We start from the raw sequence: 18,228 nt of genomic DNA on the forward strand, positions 1-18,228 counted from the left end.
TTATCTTATATTTTATATATTATTATTAAAGAAAGCATTAAATAAATCTATAATTACTACTAATATTATAACAAAAGATACTAATAAATATAAAGTTAAACGAATACTTAAAGTATAAGAAGATATAAAGAATTATTATTATCTTATTAAATAAAAGGGATATTTAAACTCTAAAAACACCTAAAAACTAGCTAAGAATCTTATAAACTACTTAACGTTACTTAAATAGTTCTATTAAAGAATAAAAACTTATTAGAAATAAGAAAACCTAAGTCTATTAAAAACTTAAGTGTTTAATTAAGTATATTAAACTTTAACTTTAAACGCTTTTAGGCCTTTAACTCGTTTGAACTCTTTATACTATAAGTAATTATCTTCGTAGCCTTTTATCATAAAAATTTCTCCTAATAATAAATCCTTTATAAACGAGCTATTACTTGCTTTAAATTCTTTTTAGTTAAAGCACGTTCTTTATTAAGATAATTCTTTTTATAAAGGATACGATTATAAGTATTTAAAAATGTTTCGCTTAAATTATAGCTAGTATAACCACGTAAAGTATATTCGCTATACTTATCTTTCCCTTTAATAATAAAACACTTTTAATTGTTTTTTTAATATAAATTATAGGAAGGTATAATAAAGCTAAAGGCAAATATAAACTTAAAAAGACGTTTATAATTAATCTTCTAGTTAAGGTAAAATCACTATTTTAAAATACGGTTAAAAGATATTATAAAAAGAATAATAAAGAAAGAAAAAAGGGAAAAGAGAGAAAGAAAGAGAATACTTACTAAATAAAATAAAATAGCCTTAAGAATAAGACTAATAGAGGAGAAGTATTATATTACGAATTAAGGGTACTTAAAGTAGTTAGCTAGCATTATAAGCTGCTAGTATACAAATAAGAATAAGGCCTAATAGAATTATAGGTTACGTGAGGGAATTAAATAGAATTAGTTTAATTTAACTTAATAGATTAAAGGGGATTAACCTAATCTAATACGGGAGATTAAATGGGATTTATTTAATTTAAAACTATAATAGAGAGATAAACAAGTACTTAAGGAGAAGGTATTTCTATAATTAAATAATTTAAATCTCTATTAATTAATTTAAGTAATAGTTTTACTATTAAGAGTTATACTCTTAACGGCCTTATTATAATACTACTTAAAAGCTACTTTATAGTATTTAACCTAACTTACTTTCTAAGAAACAAACCTACTATACCTTAGAACCTAAGCTACCGTTACATTTATATGCTAATAGAAAATAAAAGGATTGCTATTATCAACTACCTTAACCGCTTCTACAAGATAGTAGCTGGGATTATTTTCGCTCCCCTTTAAGCTAATACTAGTACAATTAGGCCTATAACTAGCTGCTTTATCCGCGATTTTTTGTTTATTAATGGTTGCTTGGGAACTAGCAGAGCTTGTCAAGGATAGAGGAGACTCAACCCCATTAATACGCCGTCTTTTTGATAGTGCAGCTATATCGTAGTCCGCTATATTAGCCTCAACCCAAGCCCGAGTTCGAGACGTATAATATCCGTCATTATCATTATTCTCGGGATCCTCCGATGCGTACTCGAATTCTTCTACGCTTTCTTGACCGTCTCCTTGCTGGGATTCTGATTGTGGCCTGGATCTCTTACTAGGACTCGAGGCCCGCGATTCTCCGCCGCCGTATTGACTGTGTCGCTGTGCACGATCCATCTGAACTTCTTGAGTAATCCAAGCAGGGCTGCCGCTGGAGTCGATGCCACGACGCACCACCGCGATCCGGCGGCGTTCTCCTCTTAGAATAAAGTCTTTGATACAGGCGAACACTGTGAGAGCAAATCGTGCAAACAGGAATTGCGGTGCCACGGAATTAAGGCTGTGTGCCTTGCGGTTGTGATATTTGAGAGCAGCGTCGCCGTAATCGCTCGTAGTCGAGAAGAAGTGTACGACAGTATGTTGATGCCCTTCCTCATCTAGTTTAGGAACAAAAGCAAACGCGCGATCGTCGAAGATCTTATGAAGGTCAACACGAAGTCGGCATACATTATCGTCACTATTTGACACCGACTTTGCGCCTTGAGAATAGTCACACATAGCATTGTCAGTGTACCACTTGTCGTGAGATTGGGGTATAACGTGTGCCTTCTCGGGCCTCATACGGCCCGAGATGATACAGCTTGGTTTAGTATCGCGGGGAGTCATCGCAACAGAACCCCAAGATTGCGGGAGAGCATCAGGAAATCGCCACTCCTGGAAATTAGGTGTGACAGCATACGACGTCGTGTCAGTGTCGTCTTCTGTTACGAATCTTTGGTCAGCAGGCGAATTCACGGATGATTGAATGGCGGAAGAACCGGCACTTCAGCTTCGAGATGATATAAAGGGGGGAAGGGAAAATGAGATCACCTTGGAGGACGTGGAGAAAGTAGTGGTCATGCATCAAGATACCACAGGGAGCCAGTTGTACCCTGTTGCTGCCTTTGCGATCGTAGCTTAAATACGCAGTCTCGAATGAGTTTCCTGCGATAATCTGGCAGGCTAATAGCATGGTTTTGAAATGGACCCCATAACGCGCTTTTCCGAAGCAGGCGCCCTTTTGCCTATCGTCGGTTTCGTCGTCCGTTTTGTCTTGCGGCCCTACCTCATCCAGTCTAGGTAGCGAGAACATTGTGTCCTCACCGCGGATGTACCCAGGGTGCCATATTGAAATATGAGAGCGCAAATGCGACGGAAGTTGACGTGAGAGACAGACGTCTTGGAGCCGCATCGCCCTCGCCCTCGCCCTCGTCCGTAGTCGTTGGTGCCGAGGCGTCGCAGAAGCAGAGGAAGTGATTTTGGTCAAGATATAGGATTGATTTCGTGGCGCTGATCAACCCTTGACTTCGTTTCCCTGTCCGTTCGGTTTAGGCGCAACATCTGGTATTAATCGACGGGAACAGCCATGCAAATTCTATAAGCAACACACAACTGGCTGGCAGGATATACTCGACAACTTCATTCTCTACCACTGGAAGAGGCTATGGGGTAATGGAGGTTTCTGGGTGGGCTGCCAAGTAGACTTTGAATTTGCATAACGGCACCAGCCACGTTGGATTTACGTAAGCACACTAACACCTTTTATGTCACCATAGCAACCAGATGGCATTGCCGCTTTCGCCTTGCTAAGGTTCCTTCACCAGACTTTCAAGATCAGGCTGAGGCACAAACAGCTCGCTGCTTTGGGAATCGTCGGTTACTCTTACAGTCGAGCCGTTTTACTCGCTTGATGTTAATTGCCAAAACTGACTGCTGTACATTGAACACTCTAGCCCATGTTGCCGCAATCTTGGCTCCTAGGCCATTTGCACATTGTCGCGGAATTAAGAGCGGTATGCCTCCAGACATTAGTTTTATCGCCTTTCATGGCTGGCTAGCCGAAAACGTCAAGAAATACTTCCCAGCTCTAGATGAGGTTCCACTTGTAGTTTACCTCGACATGTGGCCTTTGCCGAAGTCCTCAGTTGTGGTAGTCTTTGATGTTACCACGTCCGCCGATTTCATAATCAACCGTAAACTTCGAAAACATTTCATAATGAGAGACTTTCTGCGACCCTTAACGGAGGGTATGGATGTACTTTCGTCACGCGGCGATACTTGGAAGAAGTGGCGGTCCGCGTTGAGTCCGGAATTTAGCCCTCGCAATGAGCCATGATTCCAGAGCTTCTAGAAGAGATAGAGGACTTCTATGAAATCTGGGGTGAATAGGAAATGGGGCCCCGTTTCCAGCTCTAAAGTCTAACCACACATCTCACCTTGGACATAATCTTCCGAGCATCTGTGTAAGTTCGCATTTCTGCTTTAGACATCGCAGACAGCTAACAATAACTGGGTTAATAAAGCGGTAAACGTCTGCATGAACAAACTAGCCCCACGGGAAGTCCTCTTAAAGTCGCACTGCTTTATCAGATACAATTGATGGAAATTGGTGGTGATGTGCGTTAGTCCCTATTTAACCTTGGTTATATGCCTTGGCATAAGTGGCTGATCCGCCGAAATAATCGCATAATGGAGAACCATTCTCTGTTAACTGCGAAAATTATTGTTGACACTAACCCTCCTACATTAAACAAAATAACGCTGCTTAGCTAAGCGTTAAAATACATCGAGGGAGAAATTGGCTGAAAGGCGGCATCTGTATTATCACTTGACAAGGAATTATATTAGGCTCTTATAAGTAACTTAAAAGTCCTTGTACTTGCGGGGTTTAAGACTACTTTAGGGATTATATATTGGATGTTTAAGGAATTACAGGATAACCCTTAAGGCATAGCAAACGAGCTGAGCACGGCGCTGTATATAGCACTAATCTAGCTAACGCCTTAATTCGTCTTACGGAGTCGCCTCACTTTTTAAACTCTATTCCCTATATAAAGGCGGTTATAAAGGAAGTTCTTAGAGTGTATTCCCTTACATTTATTATTCGATAAGGCGAACCTGGTAATACATCGAAGAAGGCTAGACTTTTAATAAAAAAAGAGACTTATTTTAAGAAAAGCGAGAGGAACGGCTAATTCTTTTAGGATAAAGTGAAGAATCTACTAACTCTCGACTAATAAAAGACTATTTTCTTACTATTGCTTGGTTTTTGATAAAATATCCCACAGAAGGATTTGGTATTTAGGATGCTATTAGTTAGACGCAGCGAAATCCGGCTATCTAGCTACGAGCGCACGAGTTCGTACCCGAACGGTGGCTTTCCAAGGGGATCCTCTACACCCTCTAAAAGACGCCCTCCGTACGTTTTGTCTTGGTTAAAGGAGCTGCATTAGCTAAGAATTAGCTTTCGTAGAGGCCAAGCTAGTCCTCGTTCTGTGTGCTCGCCGGTTTAACATTAAGGAGGTATGGGATAAGTGGGATGAGAAGCAGTGAGTTCTGGTACCCTTCTTTTACTCGCTTAGGACGCGGAGAATGCCTCGACTACGGTTAAAAGAATAGTATAAACTAACTACACCGCTATTTCTCCGTTTAAATATACTAAAATACACTATAAATAGGCAGCGATTATATCTAACTAGGCTTAAAATAATGCACCCGAAAGATTATATACCTGTTTATATTAGACTAGGCAATATTAGTAGAGGGGCTACTAACGCGAAAGACAAGTAAACAACTATTTCTTACAAAATATTATTACGTTTAAAATAGTAATAAGCACGGGGTATAATTAAGTATAAAAACTTCTTCTGCTATAGAATGTATAGAATATAAGAGTTAAGGTATTTAATTAAGGTTTATTTATAGTTTTATATAGCGAAAACACTTACATTAAACAGCTTACCTCTAATAAATATTCTGTGTTAAGTAGTAACTAATATAAGGGAGTTAATCTGTCTCAAATAAAACAAATTAACACATAAAAAAGAGAGTTGTAGTGAAATAACATGAGTGTCATGTAGTGCCTGTGTCTGAAGCGGAGGAATTGCATCTGGGAATGTTCTACTCGCTCGAGCGTGTCCCATTACCCTATGAAGAAAGTCCTTGAATTCGCAGTGAATTTATGATATTGCGCGCTTCTGGGTTACAACTGCCAGTAAAAGTCTCAATCTTGTGCATCTCGCCCCCTATGTTCGCATGCAGTAACTGGAGCACCTGCTTCGTGTACTCGAGAGATTCTGCGGTGCGCAGTAAATCGATAACCGTCTCCTTGTGGCATTCCGTAGCGTTACTACAGCGGCGTAGCGCTAAATGAGAAGGTTTCTTAATATCATCCGAGTAGTCGTGTCCGCGTTAACAACTACACGTATCAAATGAAGCTATATTTGCCTTCTTCTAGGTCCTCGGCAAAGCCCTTAGTCTTCTCATACTATTTAGCGGATCATACATAATTAGCGTTATAGTTTTCTCAATTAGCATCACTCAATTGTATCAACGCACTAAGCTTACCTGATCTGACGTTAAATTATAGAAATTGCCGCGGATCTAAAAGAGTCGTCTAACAAGTGTCATAAAACGATCCAGATTAGCAGGCTTCGTTGGTGACCGGGATTAAGCAATCATTAGTTTTAATATCATACGAAACAGCCCACCAGTCTCTAATATTTAGTTCATTAATAAAACAGTTGAGATACTAACGAATGTAGAAAGAAGTGCACTTACTACCATCTACCATCCGTAAGTAAGCTTCAATTATAGGCTCGGAGATAAGATGTGTCCACTGTAAATTATAACCTTATCCGATAAGAAGGCTTTTCACTTCATTTTCATTCGTATCTTATTAGCTATTAGATGCATAATTATAGGCGCCCATTAAATCAGAAGATTAAAAGCAAATTTAAAACGGGAAGGAGATTAAGGACGATTATACCAATCATTACGCTCAGCGATAGGGCATCACCAAGCCAAGAAACCCGCGAAGGACATCGACAATCTGACAGGTAGCGGAGTTAACGGTCTGTAACATACCAAATATATAGTGCGTCGCTGGTTTTAAACGTCTTATTGGTGAATAATCCTACACATCGTCTAACCTAAGGTCCGTGTAAGCATTCTCTGTTCAAACAAACTCATGGTGGATAACCCTTTTTAAGCATGTAGGAGGCTCGGACCAGCTTAAACATATATGCTAAGACTAGTTCAGATAGAAACTCACATGAGAGAGAGATTATGCACGTCTCTCACAACGGACTTGACATCGGCGAGGGCCACGTCTGGTAATTCAGCCCATATATTTAGCGCTTCAATGAGTTTATCTCTCACTCCCTTGGACGGAAGAGAACTAGTGTACTTAAATGGTCCCATCACAGGCTGTAAGAAGGGGAATCGTTAGCATGACCCCTATTACTGTTCTGCCGAGATCGTCTTGCATTGCTCATACATTTGTGATAGCCGGAGGCATACTAGTATCACGAAATTTTGCTATAAATATTCCCTGGGGTATAGAATTCCTATTGAAGCCTTGAATTCGCTTTGACTAATTTTCCGTCCCAGATTGTCCCATCTTCGTTCTGTAGCAATTTGCGATATAATATTTTGTGTTGCCGATAACGTAGTCATCTTGGCCATCTATGTTAACGTGTTATGATGTTTCGGGATATTCTCCACATGAGATGAAGATTAAACCCACCAAGTATCGCCTTGCAAGATGTAGAGTCCAGTATTATTCCGGGAACATTTGTGAGTCCTGTGCCGCTAAATGCTTTTCGGGACTGTTACGTGTTACTGAGTTGTCCTGGAGAGAGTAAAACTGGATGGAGGGGTTGTTGCCGTTGCTCATGTTTTCTTTCTAGTAGCGATTCTATGGCGTTACAAAGAGTTCTATATGATGTAGACGCTTATTAAGAATAAATGCAAGATAATTCAGCCGAAGGCTGACTCTACATTAATCCATAAGTTTTCCGAATAATGAGGGTTTGGTGCAGGCTTGACAAATAAGTTTCTATTGGTCCAAATTTTGTATGGGAAATCGCGAAAGAAGGCTGGATTGGTTGGTGGCTCTAGAAAAGTGGGTAAAGGACAGCCACCGTCTGTCGGTGCTTCTTTGTTTACTTCTCTGTTTACAATCGTTTACAATCGTTTACAATCGTTTACAATCGCTAAATTTGCCCAGCGATCTGTTCGTTTGCTTGGCCAGCAGCCTTTCTTCCATTATTGAAACAGATGTACCGCATGGTTGGGTATGGATTATGATTCTAGGGGTAATATTAGTCCTAGATCTGAATTGGCAGTCCATTGCCCGTCTTGCGACCGAACAAAATCACCAAGTAATTTCGTTAGCAGGAGGAAATCTGCCAATCCAACTACAACCTGTCTGGAATGCCGGGACCACCGCAATTCCGAGGTAACTGACACCATTGATATACTATATATGCCTCCCTAACCTGATCAAGCGTGCCAGGTCCAAAGGTGCCGTCCTTGCATTGAGAAAGCTGGCTGTCCGTCCTACCTCAGCTGAGAGATCTGCCCCGAAAAGAACCGACAGAGACGCTGGCCTATCGCCTCCTAACCAGAGATCTGGAACCCAACCTACATCGCCAGAGAAGCTACGGCAACAACATACAGCTAGGAGTTTGTTCGGAGAGCCAGGCAGCCAGCCGCAGATAGTGCTGGGGACGCCGATCCCACCAACCCAAGCGAGCTCGCGGCTCTTCCGGGCTCTAGCTCCCTCACCGCCTGTGCCGCCCTCGACCGATCCTGTCGCCTCACATTCTGATCCATCTACTGTCCGAAGCAGCACGACTGGTGTGGACTACTCTTACCTGGCTGTTAGGTTCCACAAGGGCGGGAAGGACTCGCAAGATGATGCCTCCAAGGCCGGCGCCAGGGCCAAGCAGGCCACTATTCGGCGCGACCATCGTTCACGACGCCGTGCAGGGGAGGCTGTGTCACTAACTCCCACAATCTCTCAACTCGGCGTCTTTGAAGGTTCTGATGGTCCTGGAGAAGGTATCCTTGTGCTGTGGTCCCGGCAGTTTGTTCAAGCTAACCACGGAACGTAGCTGGGAGTCAAGATCGACTACAGGCAAATGAGCTCCCAGATGGGGATGGAATGACCAAGGAAGCGGATGACAGGGGACAGTTCTCTGAATCTGATGTTGACGTCGAGGACTATTTCAACTTGCTGCTTTCACCTGCTCGACCACGGAAGTACCTCGAACACCTAGGGGTAGAGTCTGATTCCGATCTAGGGGACGAAGACGGGAACGATAATAGCAATGCCTTGGACGAAAGCCCTCTTCGCTATTGCTCGCGGCAGCCTTCCAGAAAGTCAGGGCCTCGTCGCCGTGCTCGCCGTGGTCCTGCCCCTGGTACAGGAGGGCGGCCAAAAAAATCTCAAAGGCAAACTCGATCGTCGGGGCCGCCACGACGGTACCGGAGTCCAGTGATGATTCCACCTGAAGAATCGGCCGTATTTCACGCACAAGATCCGGTGTGGAATGGGGACCTGGACGCTTGCGCCTTGACCTGTCGTGATAAAGCAATCCTCCGTGAGTTCTGGACAAAGCTGGACAATGACCAAATGCAATTTTGTGGTCGATGTCAAGAGCGTTGGTTCCAGATGAAGATCGATTCTGATGGCATTTGTGCGCGTTGCTGTCGAAAGGATGATAAACGCGGCCCTGAAGAGCCGTACTTCTTCTCTGTGGACAACCAGTTGGATTTTGGCTCCGTACCGACTCAATTGCCTCAGCTTACACCTACTGAAGAGTCTTTAATAGGCCGTGTTCACGTCCACGTGAATATTATGCTTGTGCGGGGCCAGCAGTACAAATATCGGGGACATGTTGTTCACTTTCTCCGCGAGGTTGGCTTGGTGTACAACCAACTCCCGCTTTTGCCGCGGGAGTTGAACACTGTATTACTCCGTCCTTCCAATACGTCGTCCCATGCAAACCTTAGCCGGCAATTCACCCGCCAGTTCCGTGTACGCCGCCAGCCAGTTGCCATATGGCTTAACTACCTCCGGCGCCATCATCCTGGCTATCGATGCATCGTCATCGACGAAGAGCGGCTGAGTCAATTGCCTCAAGATGGCAATGTCCTGGACGACATCCCCCAGAGCCAGGTGGAGGCTGCCGAAGTTGGACCCGAGGAAGATGAGGAGGCAGAACCGGACCTGGAGGACGAGGCTGCGGTGCCGGACCTTTTGGCCAAGGACACGGAGCTCGATGCTCTGCGGTCTATTCTTGCCGGAGAACCAGAAGCTGAACCAAGGCTTTCCACAAGCTTCCAGGAGCAGGTGCAGCACGAGCTGCAGCTTCCGAATATACGGCGCACACCCATTAATGAGTTCAATCGCTCTCATGCCCTACTCTCCTTAGCTTTTCCCTGCCTCTTTCCTGACGGGAGAGCCGACTTTGTTGAGCCTCGGCTACGGTCAATCGACTACATGGACTACATCGAGCACGCGATGCGCTGGCATGACGGGCGTTTTGCACGCCACCCGACCTTCCGCTTCGTCGCCTTCAATACTCTGATGCGGTCACAGGCCCGTGCACGGTCCAAATTCTTCGTGAAGCAACACGATGGTAGTCATGAACCGCTCACACGGGAGCAGCTTGTTCAGGCACTGGAGCACAGCGAGGACCCTGAGGCGCAGGTGCTAATCAACTCAATCACAAGACATGCGGTACCTATTCGCGGCACGCGCCCCTTCTGGAACAGGAAGAGGCAGGACCTCGAGGCCTATGCCTACAACCTTGGATGTCCTGGTGCATTCATCACATTCAGCCCGGCAGATTTACACTGGCGGAGTCTCTACCAGCACATGCCCCGATATGATGAATGGCTGGCTGCGTCCGAGTCCGAGAGGATGGGTCTCTCGCGCCAACTTTTGCGTCAGAATCCTCACATTGCTGCTTTCCATTTCTACCGCCGATACTGTTTCTTTCGAGATATCGTGTTAAGCAAGAAGTTCAACATTACGGATTACTGGGATCGGTATGAATGGCAAGGGCGTGGCAGTCCGCACAACCATGGCCTGTACTGGATGGAGAATTGCCCAAGAGTCGACATGGTGGATGAAGCCGCTCGTGATGTTTTTGCACGCACGTGGGGATTCCACATCACTGCCATTAATCCTGAGCCGACTAGGACTATGCCCCAGGGTGAGGGTAACCCCCTGAGCGTAGATCCACTGAGTACAGAACTGACATTCCTGCGTCTCTCACAAATCGTCAACCGCTGCCAGCGCCACAGATGCAATACCACATACTGCTTACGCGTAAGGAAGAGAACCGTTGATCTGGCGAGGGATATGGAAGGCGCTGCTGCAGATATCGAGGCGGCCAATGCGGCCAATCCAGAGCGGGAGTGTCGTTTTGACTTTCCTCGTGCCTTGCGGGAGCTGGCCGCAGTGATCAGGAAGGAAGGCAAGTCGTACTATGTCTTCGAGGCGGCGCGGAATGACAACCTCATGAATCACTTCAATCCCGCCATTATACTAGGCTGGCTAGCCAATATCGACATATCTCCTTGCACCAGCCTACAGGCGGTTATTACGTACGCTGCCAAGTATTGCAGCAAATCTGAGAAGAAGACTGAGCCTTACTGTAAGCTTGCAGACCAGGTTTTGCCGCACACGGCACACCTTCAGCCGCTATTATCCTTCTCCTCTCGCCTGATGAATAAGCTGATTGCCGAGAGAGATTACTCGGCGCAGGAGATTTCCCATCTTCTCCTTAACATTCCTCTGCAGGAAGGCACGCGGATGGTGGTCTCTGTCGACTGCCGTCCTTTGGAGCAACATGCACGTTCGTATCGCGTGGATGAAGATGTCAACGAGACCGTCGGCAGCTACAGGAGGTATCTCGAGAGAAATGACCAGCACGAGGATGCAACTTACCTCGAGTACCTGCAATCGTATAATCTCAAGACGTGGAGGAGACTCGCTGCCAACGCGAAGAAGAGAGTCCTGTCTTACTTTCCTCGATACAGGTCCGTGGAGGCATCTCCCCAGTTTGGTGACTTCTGCCGTGTTAAATTGATGATGGCTCATCCGCATCGCTCTCCAGAGGAGTTGCTCACCGTGGGCGGGCAGCGGTTCGATTCCTTCGCGGCTGCGTACAGGTTTTGCAGAGAGCAGCACCGTGACACCCATGCGGACGATCATTATGGGGAGCCAGATACAAATGAATTGAGGGCTGAGGACGACGAATTTGAGCTTGAGGTCCATGAAGAGCCCATTGTGGATGAAGACTGGCATGAACTCGCCCGCATGCTTCCCGACCGCCCGCTGGAGGAAGAGGATATCGACATGCTCGGCCGCCGAGACATCGACATCAATTATGATTGGACCCCTCACGTTGGACGGTATACTGATGACGGTATTCTCAAGGGCGACTACTGGAAGCAACGCAAGGCGGCAAACCGCCTTGACCTTGATGTGGATCATCAGCCCTTGGAAGCTCGAGATTCCCTAAACCGGGATCAGCGCTTAGTATACGATACCGTGATGGACCACTTCCTGAATCAGGAACCCTCTCAGTTGCTGCTCCATGTGGATGGTGGAGGTGGTACCGGGAAGTCATACCTCATTAATTTGCTCTCCGCGCACCTCCAAGCCGCTGCTGCCGGGAGAGGGACACCTGTTTGGCGTGCCGCGCCCACTGGCGTCGCGGGAAATCAGATATCGGGCACTACTTTGCACTCCCTGTTACACCTTCCAATCAACAAGGACTTCAAGCCCCTCTCGCCCACTGACATGGCCCAGCTCCAGAAGAAGCTGAAGGACATCAACTACCTGATCATCGATGAGAAGAGCATGCTGGGACTGCGACAGCTTTCTTGGATCGATGACCGCCTGCGCGAGGCGTTCCCGAGTAGGAATGAGGAGTTCTTTGGTAGTCTTAACATCCTTCTGGTTGGCGACTTCTTCCAGCTTCCACCCGTGCTACAGAAGCCGCTCTATTACGATAAAGAGGTGCAGGGAGTGGAGATCAAAGGCAGGAACGCATATAGACGCTTCGATAAATCAGTCTTCTTGAAGGTTGTCCAACGGCAACGGGGCGACGATCAGAAGGCGTTTCGCACAGCTCTCGAGGAATTGCGGCTCCTCCAACTGTCAGTCGAGTCCTGGAAACTCCTTTCCGGTCGAGTACAGGCGAAGCTAGATGATCTGGAGGTCGCCAGGTTCGCCAACGCCTTGCGAGTATACGCCACGAAAGATAGGGTGAACGAATATAACCACTACCACCTCGACCGCCTCGGCCGGCCAGTCATTCAGGTCAAGGCTAAGAATGTCGGCCTTGGCGCGGCTGCGGCGCCTGATGACAAGGCGGGCAACCTTGCGAAGCAGATCCCTATATGCATTGGCGCCCGTCTGATGCTGACATCTAACCTTTGGCAGCCAGTTGGTCTCTGCAACGGCGCTCGCGGTACCGTTTACGATATCGGCTGGGCACCGGGGGCTGACCCAGTCCAAGACCCTCCCTGTGTTATCATGATGGAGTTTGACAAGTACAGTGGACCTGTGTTCCTGACCACCGCTGATGGCAGAAAGATTGTCCCGATTCTCCCAGTAGACAGGGACTTCCTCATCGGAAGCACTCTCTGCACTCGCACGCAGTTTCCCCTGATCGTATGCTACGCCATTACGGTTCACAAGTCGCAGAGCATCACTGAAGATGTCATCGTGACAGATCTCTCCTGTCGGGACTTTCAGACTGGTTTAAGCTACGTAGCTGTCTCTCGCGTAAAAACGCTCCAGGGCTTGATGCTGGATGCGCCCTTTGATCGTGGTCACCTGTTTTACGAGTCTCCACCAGAGGGTATGAAGATGAAGATGAGGGATGAGCGGCATAGAAGACGACAGGTCCTTACACGGAATCCATATAGGTCAGACCACGGCTCTGCATAACTAGATAGCTAGCTAAATGTAATGGCTTAATAGTTGCTTGGCCCAAGGACTCCCAGCCTTCGGATGATCGTACCCCTTGCACCCACAGCTCTAACGTGCAAGGGGTGGCGTAGTATTTTAGTATAAATCCAGTCTTCCTTGTTCATTTGGCTGGTTTGCTTCGGTGGACAGATTTATGCTGCTAGGTGATATCAGTCATTTCCATTAGTATGTACGAGAGTCCGAAATTAGAAGAGAGTCAATGCGCGAGGGTAATGCATCATACAGATAGCTCTATGTACGAAGCATTACGGGCGGTACCATTCAAGATCAAGCTATGCGATACTTTGAAAGCGATATCGAGTCGTTTGCCTTTTCCGCACAAAGCCGACATTCGGAACGACACCATTCAGGCTTGCATGTCCGAGATACTGCATCCCTATAGGCTCCATGCCTTATACTAGGGGGCCATTCGCAGAATCTTGTTCCCAAGTGGACCTGGACTCAGGTCATGATGGATTCAACGTAGGTTCAAGCCTGTAATACTCTTTGCACAATTAGATAGCTTACACTCGTTTCTCATTTTGCCTGTCATAGAAGTTCGACGAGTTCCAAATAAAGTAGCGCGTCATGATAGGCCGTTCGAGCTAAGCTAAGCAGCGGCAAGCCGGACGACCCTCATTACATTTGATCTTGCAGAAGTTTGTCAACGGAAAAAGCCTACTATTGTACGGTATTGCCAAATGAAGCCGCCAAAAGCCTCGTGAAGGCTCACGCCACGGCCCTATTGAAGCCGGACCTTCAAGACAGCTAAATCCCTGAATTGATGACCTTCTGGATGACCTGTTAGATGATCTGATATCTATAAAGAGCCCGCAATCATCCAGCTAGATAGCTTGAATACAAGGACTTATCCACTGTTCAATTCAATCCATAACTTTTAACGTGATAAAGTTGATAACGGGCAACCACCACCTACCTGCACGTGCGACTTCCCGTCTTGTCTCTACTTGAACATCTGAAAAAAGCACAGGTTCACGCACATGTGCCTCCATTGATAGATTCCACGGTGTCCATGTTTGGAGGAGAATTTGCAAAGCGCTGATAGCTTGGCCACGCATTGTCACACCGTTCACAGCAAAGTTCCGTGGCAAGATGCAGAACCAAGCTGAATTGGGTTATTTGACCTCTCTTTCTGTCAATTAATAGCTTATCATGGACATAGTCTAGCAGGAAACAGCTGTAAATTAAACCGAGGCGATTTGCTAGTTGCAGTTATTCATTTCGCAATCGAGCAAATTACCTTCCCAAACGCAGAATTGAATACAATCCGGAAAAAGAGAAAGTCATTGCGCTTTTCGGTAGACTATGCATTGGTGTCTTCTGTTGCATCGGTGCATTTTTTTTGTCTGGCTTATTCTGTTGGCGGCGTTTGCTACAGAGACGTTTGTTGGACCGACTCTGATAGATAAACACCCGCTCTCGCTCTGCTACTGTGAATCCGCAGCTGTTGAGTGATCTAGATGGTGGAAGAATAGCTGAAGCGTGAGTTCCCTCTCCTCCTAGGTGTCGCGTAATTCTTGTAATCCGAGCAGACATGTGTTAGCTCGACTCCGCGCAACCGTCTTTGCAACCGTCTTGAAACAACGTAGATTAACAGTGTGAACACATAGATGAAAATAAATGCAATCAAATGGATCTGGGCATATCGTAGGTTTGCTACCCGATCAAGAATCCGAGAGTTACTAGCAGCCACTGGATGTGCAATTATCCCTCAGGTGTCTTAACTCGCCACACCACTAACAATGTAATCTATTCCATGTAGGAGGATAAGAAGGTCCAAATATAACATACTCGCGTAGAAGTTAGCTTACAGATTTTTCTGTTCTCCAATTTTTTGTCAAGCTTTTCTTCCACGCTGCCAGCTCGCCTCTCATTTCATTCCTCTTGAAAGGGCGCAAGAACTTTGGTGGTCGATACATTGCACTGACCAATCCTGCCAAAATGCGAGAAAACCTTGTTAGCCCTACCTCGTAATTGATGTATTCCATAACATTAGCCCGTAGAGTTGATGAACCGAACGCGGACTCGAAATCTGACTCTTTCAGCGAAACATGCGGATCCCACTAGGTAGGCCGAGAGCCGTAGCAGACTGCTTTTCTAGTATAAATATGGACCACCAGATCTTTCTCTCAAGCTTCTTAGTGGTACCATTAGGGGAAGTAGCAGATCAATGCAGTCTCTTTTTTGTGCAAGGATGATTGCGGAGCAGAGCTAGTAGGGTTGGCTTTTCCTGCCTTAATGCCTCCTCTCCAAAACCCAGTAAGATTAATGGCTGTAGAGTTGGGAGTATTCTGCTCTCGCAATTAGCGTTGTATATATACTTTGCGCGACAAAAGAAGACACGTTTTGTTTCTTGTCGGCACCTGTTATTGTTGGAACCAGCCCTTATAATCAGTCACGGTGCTTACTTAGGTATACCGATAACTTTTATCAAGAATTTCATTCATCACTCTACATAAGTTCTAGATATTAGTAGTGTGAAAGCCATGAATGACGTAGAAGTTGCGCGGCGCGCAATGCAAGGCATTAATTACATCACCATCGCGCAATGGCAGCGTCACTGACCCAACCGGAGCCCAATCTACAATTGTTTGATTTGTGAGCCGAGTCAGAATATGCACGGGTTGCGACAAAGGTAATCATATAAAGACCCCAGCAATAGCACACCCTTTGTTATGGAAGAGCAAGACCCTTTTGCATGCTGTTCTCACCAATCTCCCTTGTCAAGTAACGATAGACTGGCACTCGATCATCTTACTGCATGGAGAAACTGCCCTCGCAGTAGTGTTATTAATCGCAAAGTATTGATAGCGGATGGATCAGCAGCAAAAGCGCTAACTCGGAATTAGAGAATTTAGGCGTCGAAGGGAGGGCGTTTGAAAGATATGCCAACTATCATGATACGGAATGTCGGCGTTTTTGACGGAGGCAGCATTCAGCATTATCCAACCTTTTGTTTTGCTGGGAATCCAGGTGATATCCTTGGCCACGAGCCTGATCCCGACATCGTAATCGATGGCACCGACTGCACGCTTATCCCTGGCCTCATTGACTCCAAAATAGATGCTGGCGTGACGCCGGAGATTCTTCCAACATGTTCAGGGTATGGAATAACAACGTTAATCGATTCAAGCAGTTCGTGTGCTGAGAGTCAGGCTATGAGAGTCGCTGCCGCCGATGAGCCTGGCCTTCCATCATTTTTAGCTACGGGGTCTGCCATCATCGCAAGGAACACGTCTCTTCCTACAATATCAAATTATGGTAGCATGGAGGTGGTCACAACGACGGACGAAGCCGAGCGAGTTGTGGAAGCTAAAATCGCATCGAGCCGAGCAGATTTTATCAAAGTCATTGTGGACCAGCCGGGATTAAACGCAAGTCTGCTCTCGGCTCTAGTAAGAGCAACACATAGTCACGGCAAGCTGGCAATCGCGCATGCGGCACAGTCTAGTTCGTATACCCTAGCTGTAGACGCGGGTTTTGATGTTCTATCACCTGTGCCCATAGACGGGGATATTGAATCCGATGTGGTTGCCAAGATAGTAGAGCGAGGGATAGGTATTATTCCTACTCTCCGATTTCTCAAACAGGGCATGCCTCTCTGGAAAATTCACGATTCGGACTACGACTTGTCATTTGCCTTTGCTGCGGTGAGAAGACTGTACAACGCAGGCGCCATTATATGCGCAGGTACATCAGCGAACACGTCAAGGCTTATAACTGTTCCATTCGGCCAAGGGCTTCATGAAGAGCTCCAGCTACTCACAGCGGCAGGTTTGTCAAATTTGGATGCTATCCGTGCCGCGACCTGTCAACCTACGACCTTGTTTGGACTTCGCGACCGTGGGTTCGTGAGAACTGGCCACAGAGCAGATTTGATATTGGTTGAAGGGAATCCACTGGATGATATCAGGTTTTACAGCAGAATTCGCCGTGTTTGGATAAGGGGAGTGGCAATTAGCTGTAGGTAAGAGGTCAGAGTCGAGAAGAAAGGAACGGGCATACTGTTGATGGGTCCCTCTAAGTCCGACTTCATTGCTGCCATATTATCGATTGATTGGTTTACGCTAGATAACATTTCATCTTGGCAGCACATCTCCCTGTATGCTGCTGCTATATGCTTCATACGGTAACATTCTTCACTAAATTGAAATCCTCTAAAAGAACTTAATGGCACTTATTAGCTACTCAGTTTTATAAGTCAATTTCTCTTTGGATGGAGGGGGTGTGACAGACGCGTACTTAATTACAACAGATGTCAGTCGCAATTAATCTCTCAAGTGCTCCTTTTGAATAACCGGGGCAGCCCCAGGTTTACGCGAATGGCGGCCGATCGCCACCGTCAGCCACCCGGCCGGTCGTGTCGCCTCCCCTGTCTCCTGGAGTTAGAGTGTAACCTCACAGACGTAAGACTGACGAAATCCATTTACCGCCTCAGATGGATCCTACAATCTGTGTGACTCCCTCCCATATGCTTAAAAAAGTCAAAGCGGCCATACCGTAGCTGGCTCATTTTACCCTCTAAAATTACGTTTTAGATGGTGGCTAACACATTGATCGTTATGTCTGGAAGACAACTTATACCTAAGTCTTCGTTTCCCCCGTTGCAACAGATCGAGAAGCCGGAAGGGAATCAAGTTCATAAACGTCAAGGGGTAACGCTAGCATGTGATAGTATGTCTCCAGTATCTGCAACTCCTCGCCATGGACTCTGCGCGGTTGGCTGATGCATGCTCGGCTTACAGGATGCCGAAAACGGAAAGCAAAAGTAGGTATGCCTCGTAAGTACTAAGTGCAAGACTTTCTGACGATTCCCAGTGTGATGGTGGTCGGCCATCTTGCCGT

The 18,228-nt window shown here is 46.2% G+C and overlaps 2 protein-coding genes across 2 annotated transcripts; one reads left to right on the forward strand and one right to left on the reverse strand.

The window, feature by feature from the left end:
• Nucleotides 1-1,153: 1,153 nt before the first annotated feature.
• Nucleotides 1,154-3,036, reverse strand: J3458_021431 (uncharacterized protein). The gene is made up of 2 exons (XM_066122618.1): nt 2,415-3,036; nt 1,154-2,302 (listed from the first exon to the last, which is right to left on the reverse strand). The coding sequence occupies exons 1-2, from the start codon at nt 2,773-2,775 to the stop codon at nt 1,266-1,268; spliced, it is 1,398 nt and encodes a 465-aa protein (XP_065972376.1). The 5' UTR covers nt 2,776-3,036; the 3' UTR covers nt 1,154-1,265.
• A 13,055-nt stretch (nt 3,037-16,091) lies between these two features.
• On the forward strand, nt 16,092-17,384 carry J3458_021432 (uncharacterized protein). The gene is made up of 2 exons (XM_066122619.1): nt 16,092-16,486; nt 16,539-17,384. The coding sequence occupies exons 1-2, from the start codon at nt 16,478-16,480 to the stop codon at nt 17,352-17,354; spliced, it is 825 nt and encodes a 274-aa protein (XP_065972377.1). The 5' UTR covers nt 16,092-16,477; the 3' UTR covers nt 17,355-17,384.
• The last annotated feature ends 844 nt before the right edge of the window (nt 17,385-18,228 follow it).

This window comes from Metarhizium acridum (genome assembly GCF_019434415.1).
Source record: "Metarhizium acridum strain ARSEF 324 chromosome Unknown scaffold_579, whole genome shotgun sequence".
Taxonomy (NCBI): Eukaryota; Fungi; Ascomycota; class Sordariomycetes; order Hypocreales; family Clavicipitaceae; genus Metarhizium; species Metarhizium acridum.